The sequence below is a fragment of the Accipiter gentilis genome, chromosome 13, assembly GCF_929443795.1.
Source record: "Accipiter gentilis chromosome 13, bAccGen1.1, whole genome shotgun sequence".
NCBI lineage: Eukaryota > Metazoa > Chordata > Aves > Accipitriformes > Accipitridae > Astur > Astur gentilis.
This window is the reverse complement of record NC_064892.1, coordinates 5,172,599-5,193,076: the sequence shown is the minus strand read 5'-3', so window position 1 is coordinate 5,193,076 and position 20,478 is coordinate 5,172,599. Positions and strand designations below refer to the sequence as shown.

Here is a 20,478-nt window from a genome sequence, read left to right as displayed (position 1 = left end):
TACTTAGGAAAAAAGTTATTACATAATAGAAGACACCTCTTCAGCTCACAAAGGATATGCAAGAAACCTAGGGAAACAAAGACTGATCTAGAGCCAGAAGGAAAAAAATGAGAGAGATCGAAATTGTTATTCGAATTGCTGTTTGTCTGCCAAAATAATTTATATAAAATCAATTTAAGAGTTATCTATACTATCCAAGATCCACCAGACACATGGCCAGCATGCATCACACTGCACAGGCTTTAGAGAATAACAATCGCTGCAGTGGCTGGCAATATAACCTAAGATCCTACCATTTTCCCACTTGAACTTCTTTGAAGTAAGCATTCTGTGACAAAACATTAATATCTTTCTTGTAATTACTGCTAAACTGTACAATCATGGAAGAAATTATGTCTCCTAATCACTCAAGATGTGGAAAATTAACGTGTTGAACATCCTTGGTGATAGATTATCACACTGTCAGAAATAGAGTTAAAAGACAATCAAACCCTTAGAACTACATATGGCAGTCCTGGCTTGCAAACACAACAAAGATCTGCAGCAAATAATATATATATCTGATAACACGTTATTACTATCCAATAAGACGACCTAACTCTCAATTTAGAAAGCTAATAGATCTGCAAAATGTTTCCTTTGCAAAGATTCTCACTTCAGCATCACCTAATAACCATCACATATTAATTTTTAACAGCATAAAGAAATGAGGTTTTTTGTTTTGAAGACCAAAAGTTCTATAGTACCAAGTGTCTTGCAAAACAACATACATTCACAATGAAGTAATGAATAAACATAACTAGCTGTACATTTTTCTAGCTGTAGAAAGAACTGTACTTTCCTCCAAAAGTAACCAAGTCATACATAGCCACTGTTGGTAAAGCATCTTAGAAAATTGACACAAGTTGGAAAATTCACAGGCTACTGAACTCGACAGAAAGGATGCACAAAGTACCAGTATTTTCAGAGGGTCCACCTCACAACAATAAGCACAAATTTCACTAATGACACTTCTATCCAGCCAAACTCATTCAGGCTACTGAGCACTACAGCCTCCTCTCTCCTTCAATCACGAGAAGCAACAGTTGCCATACTATCTTCACAAAATGTTGACATTCAGTCAGTTCAAATTTGGGCATTGGATTCTCTTTTTCAGGCACAGTGCTATTACACATTTTAAAAACTATTAAGTGGCATTCCCATCAAACTTCCGGCTATTTTTCTTGTATTCTATTTCACTTATCCTATAAGATCTTAGTGTTCCTCCTCTAAAATTAACAGATTTGAAGCAGAGAGAGTCCAGGAGAGAAATACTTTTTCCTTTTTGCCAGACTTCACTTCACTACCAAACCTAGACTGAGAAATTTCAAAAGTAGTAATAAAAGCCATGATGAAAAATTTATCCAATTTACTGTGCTCAATTATATGTCTTCTGATGTTTCTGAGATCTAAACTATACATAACTTTTAAATCCAGTATTGGTGACAAGTTATCGGGTCTGAAACCATTCACAAAGCCTTCAGTGATAAAATGTCCAAGCAAACCAGTTCAGAGCACAAGGAAGAAAGGAAAAACTGTCTCTCCCTATAGTAATGCATCTCCTGGATTCAGAAAAAGTCATTTTTTTTTCTTTGGAAACTAACTGGCAATCTCAGAAAACCAGAGATAAAACAGGGTCCCCCCTTTCAGAACCTTCATGTCTTTGTTGACAAACAGAATGCTTCCACAAAAGCAAAAGCAGACTGAAAATTAATTTTATTTTCTGCCTTTTTGTAACTTCAAACCCTGTCAAGAGAACCAGCTCTTTATCTAGATTGCCATCTCACTGTTATAAAAGAAAGAGCTATCCAGATGGGGACAAAGTCTGACCAAAGAAATAAAGTAGTACCAAAAGCTTCCAGATATTTTCACTACCTTCTAGAGGTAACAGATCACTATATCCATCCAATTAAAAATATAAACAAAAACACCTCTATCTGACACACTTAGAACTGAACCCTGAAGTTAATTAATATGGCAGGAGGAGGGAAGGGAAACAGATTCAGAAGGCAGTTAATGGAAACCCCATCCATTAGCTTCACTTACAGCTAATGTGCTGTTTGCTCATGTGTAAATAAATTAACTTTTAGATTTTAATTTTTAAATCACTCAGATCAAGGCTAGGTTCAGTCTCCTTTGAAAAGATACCTAAGCTTTGCCACTAATCAAACCCTGACAAAAACTTTCAAGCTTCACAAAACAGCTGATATTACATTGTTTTTAATGTTTTGACACTTCAAATGCAGACTTAGGTTATATTTTCTGAATTTAAACAACAGTTAGAGTTACATTCTCCTAATATTAAGAGAATCTAAACGTATTACTCAGGCTTAACAAATTGACGTTATTTAAATTAATTTAATTTATTTTTGTACAGAAATAGCAAGACACGTGCTTTTTTTATTTCTATTAAGTTCTGTCACATACTTCACAAAATGCAGTAACTCATTCTTTCTTTAGAATTGAAAGGACAAAAAAATATTTTTCTTCAACTAAGGTCTGATTGCCAAGAAAAACAGGCACAATTGGATAACTTAGAAAAGAATTACTTATAAAATCAAATCACCATCATCTCTGAGCATCTTACCTTTAAATAGGATCCATAGTATTTAGTTACATATGGACTGTCACACTGACTCAGCACTGTGATTTCTTGTTGGATGTCTTCTATTTCATCTTCTGCTTCTTCTAGGTCAATAATTTTTATAGCAACCACTTTCTGAGTCCGATTGTCAATTCCTTTAAAAACTTCCCCAAAAGAACCCTTACCAATTTTCTCCAGTTTTGTAAACAGTTCTTCTGGATCTGCCTTCAGAGTCTGTTAAAAATAAGAGAAAAGTTACTCAGTACTTGTAACATTAAAATGAAATGCAATATTTTTAAAGGCAACAAACACTTCAAATTCCACACATTCCTATTTATCTAGCTATTCTTTTTCTATCTCCATAATTAACATGTTCTTCCTACATCCCTTACATGCACACACTGCAACGTTTATGCTTCCCTGTATATAAAGCACAAATTTAACACTGTCCCCGTGACACGGTTTTGTCCTATCTGGCATCAGAAAGTGCTGCTACTTCAATTTCTTTTTGTTTGTCAATAAACTGCAGCCAGGTACCAAGAATGAAAGATCCTCACAAAGATTTGATTTCTGTTAAAACCAAAATAGATCACATACCACTACCAATAAAAGTAAACCTTTCGTCTAGCCTTTTCTCTTGAAATTGGTTCCTTCCCAGAACCCACGGTCCTACTCTCTTGAATTTTTCACATATCTCATCCTTTTAAGTATTTTGTTCCCACTCTGCAGTGCACAAACTACTATTTCCTTTTTTTTTTTTGATGTGACAAGAAATCCTCTTCAATTTTCTCCTACTATGGATCACCTGCATGAACTGCCATGCTTCCTCCTTATCCCTGACACTAAGGTTTTCTGGAGCAGGATTTGTTTTTCTCCTCTCAGTTCGGTAAACTCATTCACTCCTAAATACATCCCATTCCCAGTCATCCTGATTTGAACAGTCGTATGAAAACTACAAGTGCTCACCTACATATGCAAATGTAAGACCTAGATGGACCACTTTGCCATATTTGGTTTTCCACCACTGTCAAGTTTCAGCTAGCTACTGCTGCTCTTACACTTCTCGCTTTCAGCGCACAGATGATAAATTCCATTGTGTACCTTCTTAATCTAACAGCAAGGAGCCTTTATAGCTAACAAAAATATACATAAATTATAGTTAAACTGGAAAAGTCATAGGTAGAGGGAATAGTCATGAAATGAAGAAAAATAGGATAGGATTACTTAGAATATCTTCCTTAAGAAATAAAACAAACACTTCAAAAGACTTGTTACTGTTCTTAAGAGGATGAGGTTCATGCTAAGTGAAAATACATTGTTGATATAGAAAAAAGCTCATACAAGAAAAACTCAGTAATGCCTAAATAAGCACAAAACCACACAGTTTATACTTAGCCAAACTTTGTAGAAGCATAAAGAGGGGAATAATTTCTAAGTTACCACTGACATGCATTTAGCCAACATTTTCTCTTTAACAATCAGATTTAGTTTGTAGAGCATCTCCCACCTATACCTCTGTCTATTTCTCCTCTCACATCTCAAAAGTTATGTAATTAACCCATGTAGCCCCAAGAGGAAGACAGTCTAGAAGATATTTTAGTTTGTCTGGAGGTATCTGAATTTCACAGCTGACTTAGGTGTTTTGATGACCAGGTACCTGGTCCCACTCAATTCTTCAGCAGTGTGTTTGTGGAGCAGTCTGGATTCTGTCATCATGTGGCGCAAACTGTGAGTACACTACTACTTCTAATACTTTAAAGCAATCTACAAGACATAACAGTTTTCGGATGATCATCCTAGGAATAGATCACTGGTGAGATCAGTCCGAAGAAAAAAAAAATACTCTTCTAAGTATACTGCAAGACTTCACCAGCACCAAGAATTTCCCCCTGATTTACATCTTATTGATCCATGTTTCTATCCAAAGTCAGTTTCAGGAAATAAACAGAAGGGACATGGTGTTTTATCACCCTTTTGCTATTAAAAGGAACAGAGCAAGAGATCCAACTCCCTCCCACTAAAAGAAGCTTGTTCCTCCGTTAATTTCAATGTAATGAGAATTACATACTATTACACACTATTAAATACTGTATACAAAATATGCTAATACATATCTCCCACTTGGAAACCAGAACAGGGCACTTCATGTCTTCCAGCAACTGTAGTTATCCTTTAGCTACACACTAGCCCTTACACATGCTTCCTGGGACATCATTTATGAGAGATCACAAAACTAGGAACCAAATCATGCTGTAGTGGTTCTCCTTGTGCCCCACAGAATGCTCTTTTGTCAATATTAGAAACAGTCTTCTCTGAGAATTCTCCATGAATAAAAATAACCTTAACACTTGCATCAAATATTTTCCCTTGTGGAAGACAATTATCAGTCTGTGCTTTCATACATACTGTGTTAGAATTCGAGATGATGTGCTGTAGAGAGCTGTGCATGCCTAATCCATCCACACAAGTCTTCTAGTTCCATTCACTAGCCACAGGAGTCTAAGCATTACATCATTACAAAGGCATTTGGGTAAGTCACAAACCAATTCCAGTCACAGCTGCCTAGGAAATTCCAGTGTTTCACCTCCACAGACTAAAAAGCCAGCAGTACTCTGTTGCAGTGTACTGCAGTTGTTCCTATGGAGAAAAATACAAGGCCTACCTGCCAGCAGCTCTTTGAGATCTGCTGGCTATATGTATTCACCCCCTATTGTCCCTTTTCCCCTCAACCCCCCAAACATCTATTACGATCATATATTAAAGTCCATTACTTCATGACACCACAGTCTTCAGAGGCTTGCAGAACTCTCACAGCTTCATTTTTACAGTGTCAGGCTCTTGGGATTCTGGTATTAGGCTGACAGTTTTATAAAACAACTGCAAAAGAACATTTTCCGAGTCATTTTGTGTTAATAATTCCAGAAAAGCAGGGAAGATAACTGCTCCTGGAAGTTCTGAGAAGCAAGGAAGATTTGTTCCCATTTGATTTTTTTACAATTAAAATTTTGCAGCCCTTTTGAAATGTTAATTGTTCAGTAATAGCTGGAATTAATATAATTAAAATTAATAATAGTTCCTTCTCCAAGTTCCTTGACAAATTACTAATTCTAATTAAAAAAAAAAAAAAAAACAAAAAAACACCTCTTCCTTCCCAAGTCAGAACTTTTGTAAGTTCTTTTCTTAGTTTTAAAATTTAGAAGTTGCCATTCCTGAATTTTGCTCTGAGCAATAAGAGGTAGTAGTTGTTTAAAAAAAAAAAATCTTTTGCTCTGTAAGAAGGTCTGAATTTTCTTCTCAGGAGACCAGATGTTTGACGTGAGAGCCTTAAACTACGGGCAACCCATGTTTTTGGAAAACTACCAGTTGGCCTCTCTTTAATGTTCTGCTCTATTTCAAAACGGTAAGATCAGGCCTCCAGATACATAATGAACTGCTTGAATTTGAAAGTACATGAGTGGCCAATTCCTATTCATTTTTCCAGGATCACACCTGAAAAGGATTCTCGCCAAATTTAGTTTTGTCGGTTTTTGTAAATACTTCCAACAGAGCCAAAATAAACAAATAGCTTCATAAATATTCTCTCTGTATGACTGAATAGAGAAAATATCTTCCACAGATTCTGTCACTACACTTTTGCTGAATCTACTCTTTGCAAGTTTTCACTAAGCATATAGCTTTTTCCTACTAACATTAACATAAGGGAACCGATAAAAGAGCCTTCATGTAGCTGAGCACACTGAATATTGCTAGAAACCACAGAATACAACAGCAGCATCGGCTGCAAAAGGATAAAGCTAATCACTTTGTTTAATAAGGAGCTAGATCTCTACTACTAAAACATTTCCTTCAAACTGTGTCACAGAACGCATATTGTGGCAAATCAAAAACAAATTCTGGAACATTTAGATCTAATGATTACAGAATTTTCCATTTCCATAACCACTTGAATTAGTTTGGGTTTTGTTTTGAATAGTTTTTCACACTTCTAAACACCAATCGCAACCATCCAGTCTCAGTCTCCGGCTTGTTTAGCCATGCAGAACAAAGTTCTTTACTTTTCACGATAAGCAGAGCCACCACTCACCCAGTAACTTGAGCAACTTCTCTGTACTTGTTCCACATTGGATTCATTACTTTTGACCTTAATCAGCCAGCAAAACATACTTCACTTAATTTAAAAAGTCTTGTCAGTATCTAACATTACTGTTGCCCACTTCTACAGAATAAAGATAGTCCAATACATTCTCAGATCCTATTTATTCAATTTGGCCTCCTGGCTCCAACTCAGCTGTAACCAACTAAACCCACTCACCTCTTCCTAATCTTCTGCATTTCAACTAATGAGCTCCCAGCCTATTGCAAAGGGTCTTTGTAATAATTCACACTTACGACACCTTGCACTTCGTGCTATTTTGTTCAGTAATTCAAATCCTCAAGGTTGCGTAGTTCTTCAGTAAAGGCCTCTCAAGTATAACGGGTGCCTTTAAATTTTGCACCATCAGTATGCATTGCCCTTTTTTATGCTAAGGTCACTTTTCAGTCACCAACTATCAAGAACAATCCTAGAGAAACCAGCAGTATCATCCACTCTGACATCACCTCTCCAGTACTCTCCTCATAGCCAGGACTATACATGTCTTACAATGTATTTATTTTTATGAATCTCTAATTCTCATCTGCACTAACTACCCCTATAGCTCAACAGAAAATGTTACTGAAATTCAAACTAGTTAGATCAAACTTTATCCATAACCATTCTGACCTAAGATACAGCTTTAACCGAGTCTTTTTCTGCATCTCATTACAGTTCTTATTTCTAACCTCCTTTTACGAAGGGTTATTCATCCAGTTATTGTAGAAAAAGGTTAAAAAAACCTTATTTTTCTCTTTAACTTACAAGAATTACAAGCCATCTCCATATTGAAGTTCTCAAGTTCATTCGGGCAACTGATTTTACTTGCAGATCTCCAATTTCTCTATGCCTGCTCTTTATAATAGACAATCATCTTTCAACACCTCATTTTGTATACTTTTCATTTCACCAAATCAATTTCCAGTTAATCAGTCCAATCCTCATTCCCTATCAAGACTGAGCCCAAAATACCATCACCTAAAGACGTTCAGAGATTTCTGGTGAAAATAAAATACCACATGATGAACCGGCTTGTGATTGTTGGTCATTACTGCTGTCTGCTACCACACTTGGAGATCAAAAGAACGTTCTGAACCTTGTTCATGTGCATGCAGATAAACCTGGACACACACTGTAATAGGATGTTGCAGACAGCAAGGCCTACAAAATCATTAAGGACTGGAGAACTAATGGAAGGGGAAAAAAAAAAAAAATCCATCAAGATAACTTCTGGCTCTGGAAATCCTTGAGTAGTAAAATTTAGCAGAAGCTGCAGAAGTATGCCACAGAAGTATTACAGGTTACTGTATTCTTACACTTTTTCTTAGACATCTTCCAATAACCACTGTCAAAGACAAAACACAACTACATAGCCCTATGATCTGACCCCATTCAGCTGGTAAGTTCTCAAATTATTTGCATCCAAGTCAGAACTTCAAACACAAATTTTATAGCACAGTCAATGCATGTTATAGTACAAAATTAAGAACACTTGAAATCAGAGAAGACGACTTTCAGGCCACTGCCATTCGAGCAACTGTCTTTGTGATTTCTTCCTCTGCCCCATCACTGCACACCACCACATTTTCACATTCTAAACAAGACTCTGAGATTTCCTTCAACTGATAAAAAACAAAAGATAAAAATAGAGGGAGAAAAGAGAGGCATGACATTGTTCCTCACACCGCTCCTGCAGGTTTGTTCATTGTTAATATATGTGGTGATTATCTGGTGTTCCTTTCACTCAGAAATGTCAACTTCAGACAGAAATTAGTTTCAGAAGATCATAACAGAAACACCAACTACTTCATATGTATTCATCAGAAGCAATTGAGAAGTTTGAGTATCTCAGGTTAGGTGCATAACCTACCACATTAAAGGAACAAAACAAGTTTTATCTTCTACAAGAAGGTGGATCAACTTTTTGCTCAAACTTTTGTACTACTTACACAAATAAATCTCTTTAATATGGAAATAGGGTACCAAACCATTCATTTTATGACACCACCACTAGGAAGCTGCAAGTGGTAGTAGTGGCAGACTCCCTCCCTGCGATGGACAGAAGTCCCAATTTACTGATCTGACCCGCTGTCTAGGACAGCTTGGTGCTTGCCAGGGACTCCAATCTAGTATGTTTTGGAGAGACTGCTGAGGCTTGTTCAGCACATGGACTGTTAGCCTATGTTACTCTTCCACATCAGGCACCACCAAAATAGCCTGGGGAGACCTGGAGCATATCAAGCATGACTACACACCATCATATGCCATAGGAGCATAAGTGGTTTTCTCCTCAATCCTACTGGTGAAGGGCTCAAGGAAGAGTGGACAGATCACTGATCTGCCTGGAAGAATTCCAGGGGAAACAGTCCTAGAGACAAGAGTCATCAAGGGGAGCTGGTTGATTTTCAAGGATTACCAGCTCCAAGTTCAAGAATGATCCATCTGACATGCAGGAACAGAAGAAAAGGTGGTAGGAAGACTTGCATGGGTGAAAAAGGAACTCCTGACTAAACACAAATGTAAAAAGAAAGCATACAAGAGGTAGAGGCAGAGTTAAGTGACCCAGGAGGAACATAGAGACATTGTCCAAGGGTACAGGGATGAGGCTAGAAAATCAGCAGCACGAAGCCCAGCTGGAAGCCAGTCACTACACAGGGGTCAATACTGTTCACCATTTTCACTCATAACCTGGACAATGGAGCAAAACACACCCTCAACAAGTTTGGCAATGACACAGAACTGGCAGGAGTGGTCGATACACTAGTTGTGCTGCCATTCAGGGTAACCTTGGCAGTCTGGAGAAATGGGTCAACAGAAACCACATGAAATTCAACAAAGGCAGATGCCAAGTCCTTCACCTGTAGAGGAGTCACACCATACACCAGTACAGGCTGTGGACTGACTGGCTGGTGAGTGGCTTGAAAGAGAAGTCATTAGCATCCAGGTGAACACAAGCCAGCAATGTCCCGCTGTGGCAAAGAACACCAACAGTATCCTGGGCAGCATTAGGAAGAGCATTGCCAGGAGGTCAAGGGAGGAGATCCTACCCCTCTACTCAGCACTGGTGAGACCACATCTGCCGTGCTGCATCCAGTTCTGGGCTCCCCCGTACAACACATGATCATACTGGAGCAAGAGCAGTGAAGGGCTACAAAGACAGTTAAAGACTGGAGCATCAGACATATGAGGGAAGGCTGAAAGAGTGGGGATTGTTTAGCTTGGAGAACAGAAGGCTGGCACGGGTGGAAATCTTATCATGTGTGAATACCTGATGGAAAGGAATAAAGACGACAGAGCCAAACTCTTCTCAGTAGTGCCCAGTGGAAGGACATGATGCAATGGGCACAAACCGAGATACAAGAAATTCCATTTAAACTTGGGGGGGGGGGGGGGGGGGGATGGGGGACGGGGGACATGGACAAAGAAAAAACCCTAACCTTTCTTACTGTAAGGGTAGTCCAGCAATGGAATAGGTTGCCCAGGCAGGTTGTGGATCCTTAGAGATATTCAAAACTAGGCTGGATGTGGTCCTGAGCAACCTACTCTAGCTGACTCCGCTTTGAGCAGGAGGTGGACTAGATGTGCTCCAGAGGTCCCTTCCAATCTCAGCTATTCTGTGATACACTATTTCTGTCACATCAAGAATTATTTTTACTGCTAAATTTACTGTGCGAATACATGAATTTATTTTGAAAAGAGACACCATTGCTACACATCATTTCTTTAAGTTAATTTCTCTAAAGACCAGAGAACAGAAATCTACCAGACAAGTTCATACAGGCAATTTTCTCAAGTACCCAGAGAACTTCAAGCCTAAAAAGCCAGTCAAACTAAACAGCTGGCATATTTGATGTCAGCCTTCTTCATACAGCTCTCCATTTCAGAAACAGCACTGTGAAGGTTTTCCTGTATTGCCACTTGCAATCTTTCAAAAGCCATCTAAAGCCTACTCACCTCACATAGACCAGTATTAAACAGCTTTCATTTTTACTTTTAACCCCACAGAGCTAGCTGAACAAGTGGCAGCAGTGGAGATACACTGTAAATTTGATTAAAATGCACAAATTCAAACCATGCAGCCCTCCCACAAGCCTGGGCTATCAAAGCTGGGGGGAGGGGGGGAGAGATAAACAAACCAAAAAAACCAAAGCCACAACCAAAGGAAAAAAAAAAAGCAAACACACTAACTCCGTAAAACACTCATATAAGATGGTTTCACATCAGGAAAAACTACTTCCAGGTATGAGAAGCCTCAAATTTTCCTATACAACTTTTTACCTTTCTCTGAAGCTTGCAAGTTTTTGCTTTCAGCTATATATATACACATCATATATAAATAACTGATACAATACACAAGATTATTTCCTGCAGTTGGTGGGAAACTGAAATAAAACAGAGGCAGTATGCAGAAAATAAATTACTCAATTTTACTGCACTTTGTCAAGCCCTATCTGTATTTTCAAAGAGCAGCTAACTAACCCCAAAGGACAAAGTATATTACAGTATTTAGATTTATAGTCTGGGACTTTTATCTAAACAAGAAAAAAAAAAAAAGGAATTTTTAAGCAGCCTTAAAATTTGAACCAAAGGGAGCTATCTCTCAGTTTCATCTATTGACAATAAAGTAAAATCAGCTGAACTAGGATAGCCACTTTATAATTATCATGTACAACAACGACTGATTTTTCTTTTCAGAAGACTAATCAGCATAACATTTAATGAAAAGCAAAAAGACTAGAATGAAAGCATTCATCTGTACTAACCAGATGTAAAACTAAGATCCAGCTGTTTCACTGAGAATTTGTCAATTATCAAAAAACAATCAAAAGATTGTTCTTTTCTTTTATTCTTCAAACATACGTATTCCATATTTCTCATTTTCCATTTCCAATACCGTAATTATTCAATTCAGAGACACACTACCATAAGGAAATTGTTTTTTTTCCTGGGGAAAAAAAAATGCTAAGAGTTGGAAGAATTAGCAATATATTAACTATCATTAAAAGGAACAACTGCCATAAATTCTGCAATGCAACTTCAGTGGGTCATAATGGGGGGGAGCGAAGAATAAAGCTGTAAAACCTTCCATCTCAAACACTTCAGATGTCACAAACAGATGAGGACAAAAACATTAAAAAGTTGCCTAAAGTTAGCGTATCATAAAAGTATTCCTCAGCCATTGTATAATCCTCTTTCCGCTTACTTTCAAGGAAGATGCACTTATCTGAGATTCAGAATACAAAACATTCAGTTCTTTATCAAAAGCATGGATATCCAAAGCATGCTTCCAAATTCTCAGTGAACTAATAACATTTTCTGGGTGCAATTTTCTCTGCACAAATCACACTGTAATTTTATGGTATTTTTCATTCAGAAAGCTGTTTAGTGTACAACATTAAGAGTTTAATACCAAAATTAATAGTTACCTAACTATACCCTGCTTTTTACAAGCATTCAGAAAGAATAAACTTCAATTAAATATGCAGAATTTCTGAATAGTTTCTCAGTCTTTTTCTTTAAAATATAACATCACTAAAAACTTTCATAACCTGTAACTGACTTCCTCCTTTCCATCCATTTACACTTTTAAAACGTAAATTACTGCAATAGAAAAATCTCACCATGCCTTGAGCACAGAATGAAAAAAACAAACAAGTATCATCAGTAGACACAGCACAACAGTGAAACCCAAAATTTTAGACACTGAAAGACAGACAGCTAAGGAAAAGAGTCCCAAACAATAGTTTTAGAACAATGTCTCTCACATGTTTCCTCTTACTAAAAAGATCAAACATGGTAAAAAATAAAAAAAAAAGAAAAAAAGAAAAAAAATCCCTCTCAATTAGCTAAGCTATTGATAAAAAGAAAAAAGAAAGTAGTGGCTTTTTGTGGAAATTCCCACCATTAAGACAAATGGCTGAATAAATATTGCTAATAGAGGCATTTAGAAATCTATGTTGCATTAATACTAACTGAGGAAAAGAAGAAAAAGAATGAGTTTTAGGATCTACAGCAATCTCATCGTTTGAGAGGAGATTCTTCTTGCACCCATTCTATCATCTGACAAGAAAAATCCAAATGTATGTCTCTTAAGAAGCTGCCTAACAGTGCAACTAAAAATAGAATAGAGAGTACAAGCATTCCCAAAATTTTCCTGTTTCAAGCCTCACTTTCTACGGAGTTACACCGTAGAAGGCTCTTAGTTCTATACTAATGTAGAATCAACACATGGAACAACCTCATGCTTGGGCAGCCTAAACATTTACTACTCTCAGATCTGTTCTTGTCCACTAAGAGGAAACAATTCCATGCACAAATACTTCCAATAAACAAAGTATTTACTGGCTTACGAAAGCAATTTCACTGAAAAAGACTGTCTATTCAATACACCTCTTCAAAAGTAAACTACATTTATCTGATTTGGACCTATACATCCTGAACATATCTAGGAGTTTGGTTTCAGGTAATACACTAAAGCTTAAAACAAGCAAACAAATTTTACTTATAACAACTAACTTGTGAAAGCCATCATCACCTTGTACTGATCATGGCTCAAGACTCAATTAGGCATACAAGCCAAACACATCAGTTCAAATGAGTTAGCAATTTTGTCAAAATGAAGTTGCTACATTCACAGTCAAGCTTCTCTGTACCAACAGAATTGGAATACGGAAGCTGAAGACCACCATAAAAACAACTACAGAGAAAGGGAGATAATTTTAATGATAGGTTAGGAAACCCGAGATCAAAATTGTTCTGAGACTGTTCTCATGTAGTATAGAGTCATTTTGTTATCTTTATGGCGTCTTCTCATAAAAATTCTCTCACAGAATTTCTCCCTCTACATCTCAAATTCAGTACACTGAAGGGATGCTTCCAAATGTATCGTCTCTCTTATAATTGTCAGGTGCATACACATACATGGAAATTTACCCCCCGATTAACAGATGTATATAGACAAATTCAAAGTCCTCAATTTAAAGAGTTTACAAGTAAAAGAGGTTTTGATCATATAGCTGCATCCACACAAATGATTACTTTTAGCCACACACAACATTAAACAGTGCTCCACCAATGCAGGCAGGTGTATCGCCACAAAAGCAACAGCCAGGTCAAATTATTCTAGCATGCAGTATTTTGTATTAGATGCCTTGCTAGCTTTGTTCATCAGTGTTTGGTACATGCCCCCCTGCCACACCCAAGAAAGGAAGCATGAAAAGAATTTAAGCAATATTTAAAAATATAGCCAAGATACATATATCCATTTCCTACCTCAAAAACAGACAAGATGCCACTATGTAAAAGTTGACATCAAAGCCTTGTACAACACTCATAACACAAGCCCCAGCATTTAAATGTATTTACCGCATCAGTAATTTTTTGTCTCTCAGGCGAACAAAGATGGCAGTTGACTAAAAGGGCACCTTACTCAAACATGAAGCTGGTCAATGAAACTTGTCATATGGCATCGGTTTCCCTGTTCTGGAAGGCCACTGATGGAACTATGTTCTTCCTGTTTAGAGGCTGTTGACACTAATGGCGAGACAACAGTTCAGACAGAAAGGTGAACATTGACATCGCCACTCAGTAACTGACAAAGACAACCAGTCATCTTGGATGCGACTGATACTAGAGCAAAGATCCAAAACCAGATTTTGTAAGCTCAGCCTTTGGAAATTAGAGTACCTTTCCTTACCTCCTCTACCTCTGTATAAACATCCCACTTTACCTCCATGCAAACATTTAAAATTAAATAGAATCCTAGAAAGCCTGTCTAAAAAGCCTAGCTCCAAAACCACAGAAGGGCTGAAACAATGTAACACAGAGATTCGTAAAAAACCAAGGATTCGCTATTGTCAATCCTTATTCCAAAAAGCTGTCCTGATAAATCCTTCAGCTACTTATGAAGTGCTGAAGTCAACCCCAAAACCTAACACACTGAGTACCTCAAACTGCTCCTCAAAGACAGAGCAGTCTATACATTACAGTTAATTACCAGTTATTTTCCACCTAATAGGAAAATACCTGCAAAGGTCACAGGAAGACAGAACAAAGAAGCTGAAAGACTGAGAAAACAGAACTGCAGTCATTTTAACCGTACAGTCTGAGTTAACAGCAACAGGATTTAACAACAGTATCCAAATTGAAGCCTCCCCCTGCAAAAATGACCTCCTAGGAAACTGGGTAAAGCACAACAGCAAGAAATCACCCACAGTAGCATGTCCAAAGGAAACCAACTCCAACTCCTCCACACATGCTTAATAACAAGATTTTGGGGGTGTTTGAGGACAAAAGCCTAGTATCCACATATTCCCTAGAAGTTACTACACGACTTCCCAGTATCAATAGTTCCACTGTTGACAAGAGTTGACTTCTCTAAAAAAGCTCCATACATCTATTGCATAGCCCTGACACAGCCTTTGACCTACAGATAGAGAACATGCTGACTTTGTTTTCACAAATTAAAACTCTTCAGTCCAAGGACCGAGCTTGTAATATGCCATCACGACATCTATCCCCAGCATATTTTAAAACAGATTAGCCATGATCGTAACAATCCAAGGATCTGTCAAATAATTAAGTCCTGTAAGTTACTGCAAAGTATATATCAAACTGTAACTTAAACAGTAACAGTGAGCACAAACTTTCGAAAAAATTCAAATCGGGGAAAGTTAATCTCCTACACAGAAGCTGCAAATGGAAGGCAGCAGAGGCTACATGGCCTTTCCAGTGCCTTTGACTTAGCAACCTAATGTTTTGCAATTACCAAAACCAAAGCTCACATGCGAAGTAGTTACAACAGTTTATTATAAAAGGACAATGAGTTATAATAGGGAAGACAGTAATATATATATATAGTGTGTAAGAAAAAAAGAACAGCCATGCTGGATCAGAACAAAGGATTCTCTAGGGCAGAACACTTCTCCCGCAGGAGTCAAAAGTGAACATCCTGGGAACAGTGCAAGAACAGATAAGTAAATAGCAGTATTTCCCAAAAAGACTCTTCCAGTCTCCAGCAAACTGACAATTCAGATGCTTTCTGAGCCAGAAATGGTGCCTTTACACTTAACAACCTTTCTTTTCTGTTCATTTGTCAAGTTGCCATTTAAATTTAGTTAAACTTTTAACATTTCTTGAAGCAAGACAGTGCAAATGTCAATGTTTATTTACATTTTGGATGAAGAACCTGTAGCTCTTGTACTGAAAATACCAATGAAGAATGAATAAAAATACCTTTGCTGCATGAACACTGTTACGAAAAACTGAAAAGGGAGGAAGATAAAGAAAGGGTTTTATCACACAGAAGAGGCTTTGGCTTAAAGATGATGGATTTCAAAAGCATCTTAGGAATTTTATGATACCAACATGTGGGCATACCTAAAAATACAAATAAACCTTCCCAGCAAATTATTTTTTTTTGGGGGGGGGGGGGGGGGGGAGGGAGGGGGGGGGGAAGGTTCAGGGCATTTAGGGGAGAGTAGGGTTGGGTTTTTTGGTTGGTTTTTCCCCCCTTTAGGAGACTGAAACAGGAAAAAGTTACTTCTAATCAGTAACTCTGCAGTCCATCAATATCAGTGTTCATTATGCCACACAGACTGTACTTGAAGCTCTCATTCACCTGAAACTTTTAATTACCTTTACTATGGAAGCACTTAGACTTACAACTAGAAGTCAAACCTAGATCCACTCTAACTGTGGCACTGTACTGCCTGAACACAGCTATCTCCAAAAAGGCAAACCACCTGTGGGCTTTTCTCACTCCTCTGAGATCTGAAGCTGACAGAGCCATTTATCTTTCCTCAGAAGGAGTTTAAAGCATTCTTAGTGTTACTACCATAATATAAAGCTCATTTTAAAGTAGGTTAATAAAATCTGTTCTACACAGTTATTTCACACAGATAGAAGTACATAGAAAAGCTAGGGTGAAAAAACTGATTTTCTGGTTCTCCAACTTCAGAAACAAAGAAAAATACAAGCAAACCAGATGCAGCTTAACCCCAAAACTTTTTAAGTGGGGAAAGAGAGGAGAAAGACATTTAATCACTATTCATTTTAGCATTTCATTGTTAAGTATTACCTTAAAACTGGCTGCTGCCACATATCCAACAGCTTTATGTACTGCAGTACTGTGTTCTGCAGCTTAATTCCTTAAGATTTTCTCTGCCAGCCTACATTTCCTGAGCTTTTTGGTCCAACACACTCATAACATGCTTCAAAACACATTACCATTCACCAAGCACCCTTACCATAAATTTATAAACACAGTACTTTATTATTTAAAATATAGCTTCCATAAAGTAGCTATAGAAGCTTATCACAGCCTTGAAATGCAGGCCAGTCTGAAAATCAAGGTCATATGCACTTATTCTGAGCCAGCCTTGCAAAAATCTCATGCATTACAGGCAAACAAGCATCCTCCTCAGGCCACTTCCATAAAGAAGACAACATACCCTCGGTTTAGTAATGATGCACCTTCTCACCACACAAACTCACATCTACGCAAAGCCCTTAAACCAAGGACAGCATAAACTTTGAGTCCAAACTTATCTGCTTGCATAGAAATTTAGGTCAAAACCCAACTCTGTTTTTATTCAGGTTACAACAGGCCCACTTCGCAGCAGACAGCAAATCTCGGGTTTTGACAACGTTCCAGCACCATCCTATATTCCCTCCCCAGTTTTTCATTCCTTTGGCTCACTCTCTACCCACTCACTTTTTATGCATCACTCTTCAAACTAATCAGATATGTTGTTCAGAGAGAAATAAATTAATCCTTCATTCCTCTGCTCTATTTACACAATACTCTGCTCATGCCAAACAGCATTAATAAAGCATTGTCCCTGCATGTGATTTTTTGTGGGGGTCAAGAAGTTACACTTGTTCACACTAGGACACTGACTGCTCTCTTGTGTAATTACACAAAGAATGCAGGAGAAAGCTGCATAACTTGTCACTGACGTTGCTTACACCGTTTGTTGCAGAAGCTGGTAGGTGGGGAGGAGGAATCACACTACAGAAAAAGAAAAGATAGTCCCGTGATTTAGGCAATTTAATTATAACCCAGAGAACTAAGCTCTATTCCTCTCTCTTCCACATAATAGAAAGTCCCAAACCATAACCTTTGTCTTAAGTAGATGTCACACGCTGTATGTACCATACTCTTTGAACATTTATGTGCAAATAAAATCAAGAAGAATCATGTACAGAAAACAGACCACCATAAATTGCTATATACTCTGACAGAATGGAAATGGATATAGACATCTTGAACTGGGTGCAGAAAATTAGCAAGTAGTAATCACATTGCTGAAAGACTTTATGCCTCTACCTATCAGCAGGTCTCCTCACTTTAACAGTGTAAAAAACCACCAGAGTTCACACTTGAGAAACTCTCATAAAACTACAATTAAAATTCATAAGAAAAATAACACTGTCCTGAATAAGAAGAGATTTGAAGTAAACTCCCAAATTATGTGGACTAACAAAAAGCCTGAGTATCTACCCATTTTGTACAGCTAGCAATATTGCAAACTAAGTAAAAAAATCAAGTCAATAAAAAACACAGGTCCTTATAAAGATCATGCAGTGACACACATAAGCAGTACATGCATATTGCTGGAATAATCTTCATTCTCTCACTTCCGAGCAGCTACAAATCTGACTTTCTAATTCTAAAATATATTCTGTTTCAAAGTAAGTAGATAGTCGTCTTGGTTCTAACATGTTTCAAAAGGATAAAAAAAATGCAACATTAACCTAGACCTAGCCAAAGCAAGAAATCCTTACTTCTGTTGCTGGCAATCAGCAAACTGCTCATACCTGGAAGGTGAACTTGAACACTCAACAGCAGTACCTACAGTGCAATAAATTAATCAGTTCAGAGTAAGGGCCTACCTGCTCTATTTGGCATCCAGTACTATGCCTGAGCATATAATTCATGCTATGCCTAAGCATGTAAAATTTTAAATCCAAATCCTCAGGTTAGGCAAAGAAAAGAGATTCATGACTTAGAATCTTGACTCACAGAAAAATGAACCACAGTAAATCAATACTTAAACCAAACGAAGCACAAAACCTTCCAATCCAGGAGACAAATTGAGAAAAACTATGTGCCATTCCTAAGTTTTTCTTTTGGAGGTTGGGGCAGGGAAGTTTCTAATAAGATGTGGGAAACATTAGAATAACAACACAGAGATACCAATGACCTTAATGTTTTTCTGGCAGTAGTTTGCATTTGGACTAAGAAAAACGGGGCGAGGAGGGGCAGCTCAGTCACCAGAAAACCACACCAGTTATTTCAAAAATATAGTTACAAGGCGGAACCAGCAAATTCCATCGTATAACAGCAGCTTAGCTCACCAACTCTCGAACACAGGAGCCAAACACGATCCCCGAACACCCACCTCAGGCAGCACTCCCACTAGCCAGCAGCATCACAGAGATGGTCACTGCAGCATGCGCTGAAGGTCAACATTTTCAGGCCCTGTTTTTACGTATGCTTCCCCTAATCACGTCAAGATAACGGGACCCAAAATCGCCCATCAAGACGCGCTTCGCTTCACGAATTAAAACACCGAGGAGAACTACCGGGGGGGGGGAACAACACACCACGCACCCCTCCGCTCCGCACACTTGCAGCAAAACAGAAGCTACTGAGGAAGAAGAGAGGGAGGAAGGAGGGAGGGATTCATCAGGCGGAGGGACCTCGTCAGGCGAAGTGCTGATAGCACGTTTCGTTTCCACGGGTTACGAGATCCTGCTCCTTCTCCCCCCCCCTCCCCAGCCCAGCTCCCGGGGCCGAGTCAGAGCGAAGAGGCGTCTGTGTCGCCCCCCCCCGCCTCGCCCTGTCCCTCCACCCCAGGGAACCCCCTCACCGCTCCCCCCACACACCCCCAGCCCCACTCACGGGGACAGGCGGCGAGGGCCCACTCCTCGCTTCTCTCCCCCCCCCCCCCCCAAAACCCGCCCGCCGCCGGGGGAGGTGGTTGCTCCTCACCTGCATCCCCGGCAGGCCCGTCTGCACGGGGGAATGAGCCATGGCGGCGGCGGGGACGTGGAGGGCGGGGGGAGCCGGGTCTCCTCAGGAGGCTCCGGGGGACAGGGCTTAGCTCATCTCCACACTCTCTCACAGGCAAACACAGTCCTCCTCCTCCTCCTCCTCCTCGCCCTTCCCCCGAGCGCTGGCGCGGTGAGAAAGGGGCCGTCCCAAGCTCGGGCTCTTCAGGCCCCCGTCACGGATGCAACGGCAGCGGCGGCCTCCTCATCCCTCCTCCTCTTCCTCCTCCTCCTCCTCCCCCGGCCGCGCGCGCAGGGCGGCCGTTACTGGCGCGGCCGCGCTCCCGCCCCGCCTCTCCTACCCGGCTACCTGCACGCGCCGCCCCATCCCCCTCCCCTCCCCTCACGAAAGGGCCGTACGGTACCGTTGGGTACGGAGGAGACCCGGGGTTCCGGGTTCGAATCCCTTGAGCACCTCTAGGGGTGCGGGTTGGCGGGCGCTGGGTTTGAATCGTCGTCGGGGCGGCGGCCTTGTGGGGTTTTGTTGGGTTTCTTTTAGGGGGGTGTGTGGCGGGGAGAGATCCCGAGCGGCTGCCGGTGGGGCTGGGAGGCCACTCGCTTAAAATAAGGAGAGTGAGGGGTGAGGCGACAGATCAAGATGGCGGAAACCCCTGGGCACGTTGTGGTGTGTCCTCTTCCTGCCTCCCCCACGCTTGGAAGCTTCGGG

The 20,478-nt window shown here is 39.5% G+C and overlaps 1 protein-coding gene across 2 annotated transcripts in view; it reads right to left on the bottom strand.

Moving 5' to 3' along the window:
- STK24 (serine/threonine kinase 24) overlaps positions 1 to 20,012 on the bottom strand; it is a 61,286-nt gene extending 41,274 nt beyond the window's left edge. The window contains exons 1-2 of one of the 2 annotated variants that reach the window (XM_049815988.1): positions 19,753 to 20,012; positions 2,627 to 2,857 (exon numbers count right to left, since the gene is read on the bottom strand). In XM_049815988.1, coding sequence (XP_049671945.1) covers positions 2,627 to 2,857; positions 19,753 to 19,794 — 273 coding nt within the window. In that variant the 5' untranslated portion in view covers positions 19,795 to 20,012. Of the gene's footprint in view, positions 1 to 2,626; positions 2,858 to 19,752 lie in introns of those variants that run through there. The other variant, XM_049815989.1, reaches the window with a different exon arrangement.
- Positions 20,013 to 20,478: the final 466 nt, after the last annotated feature.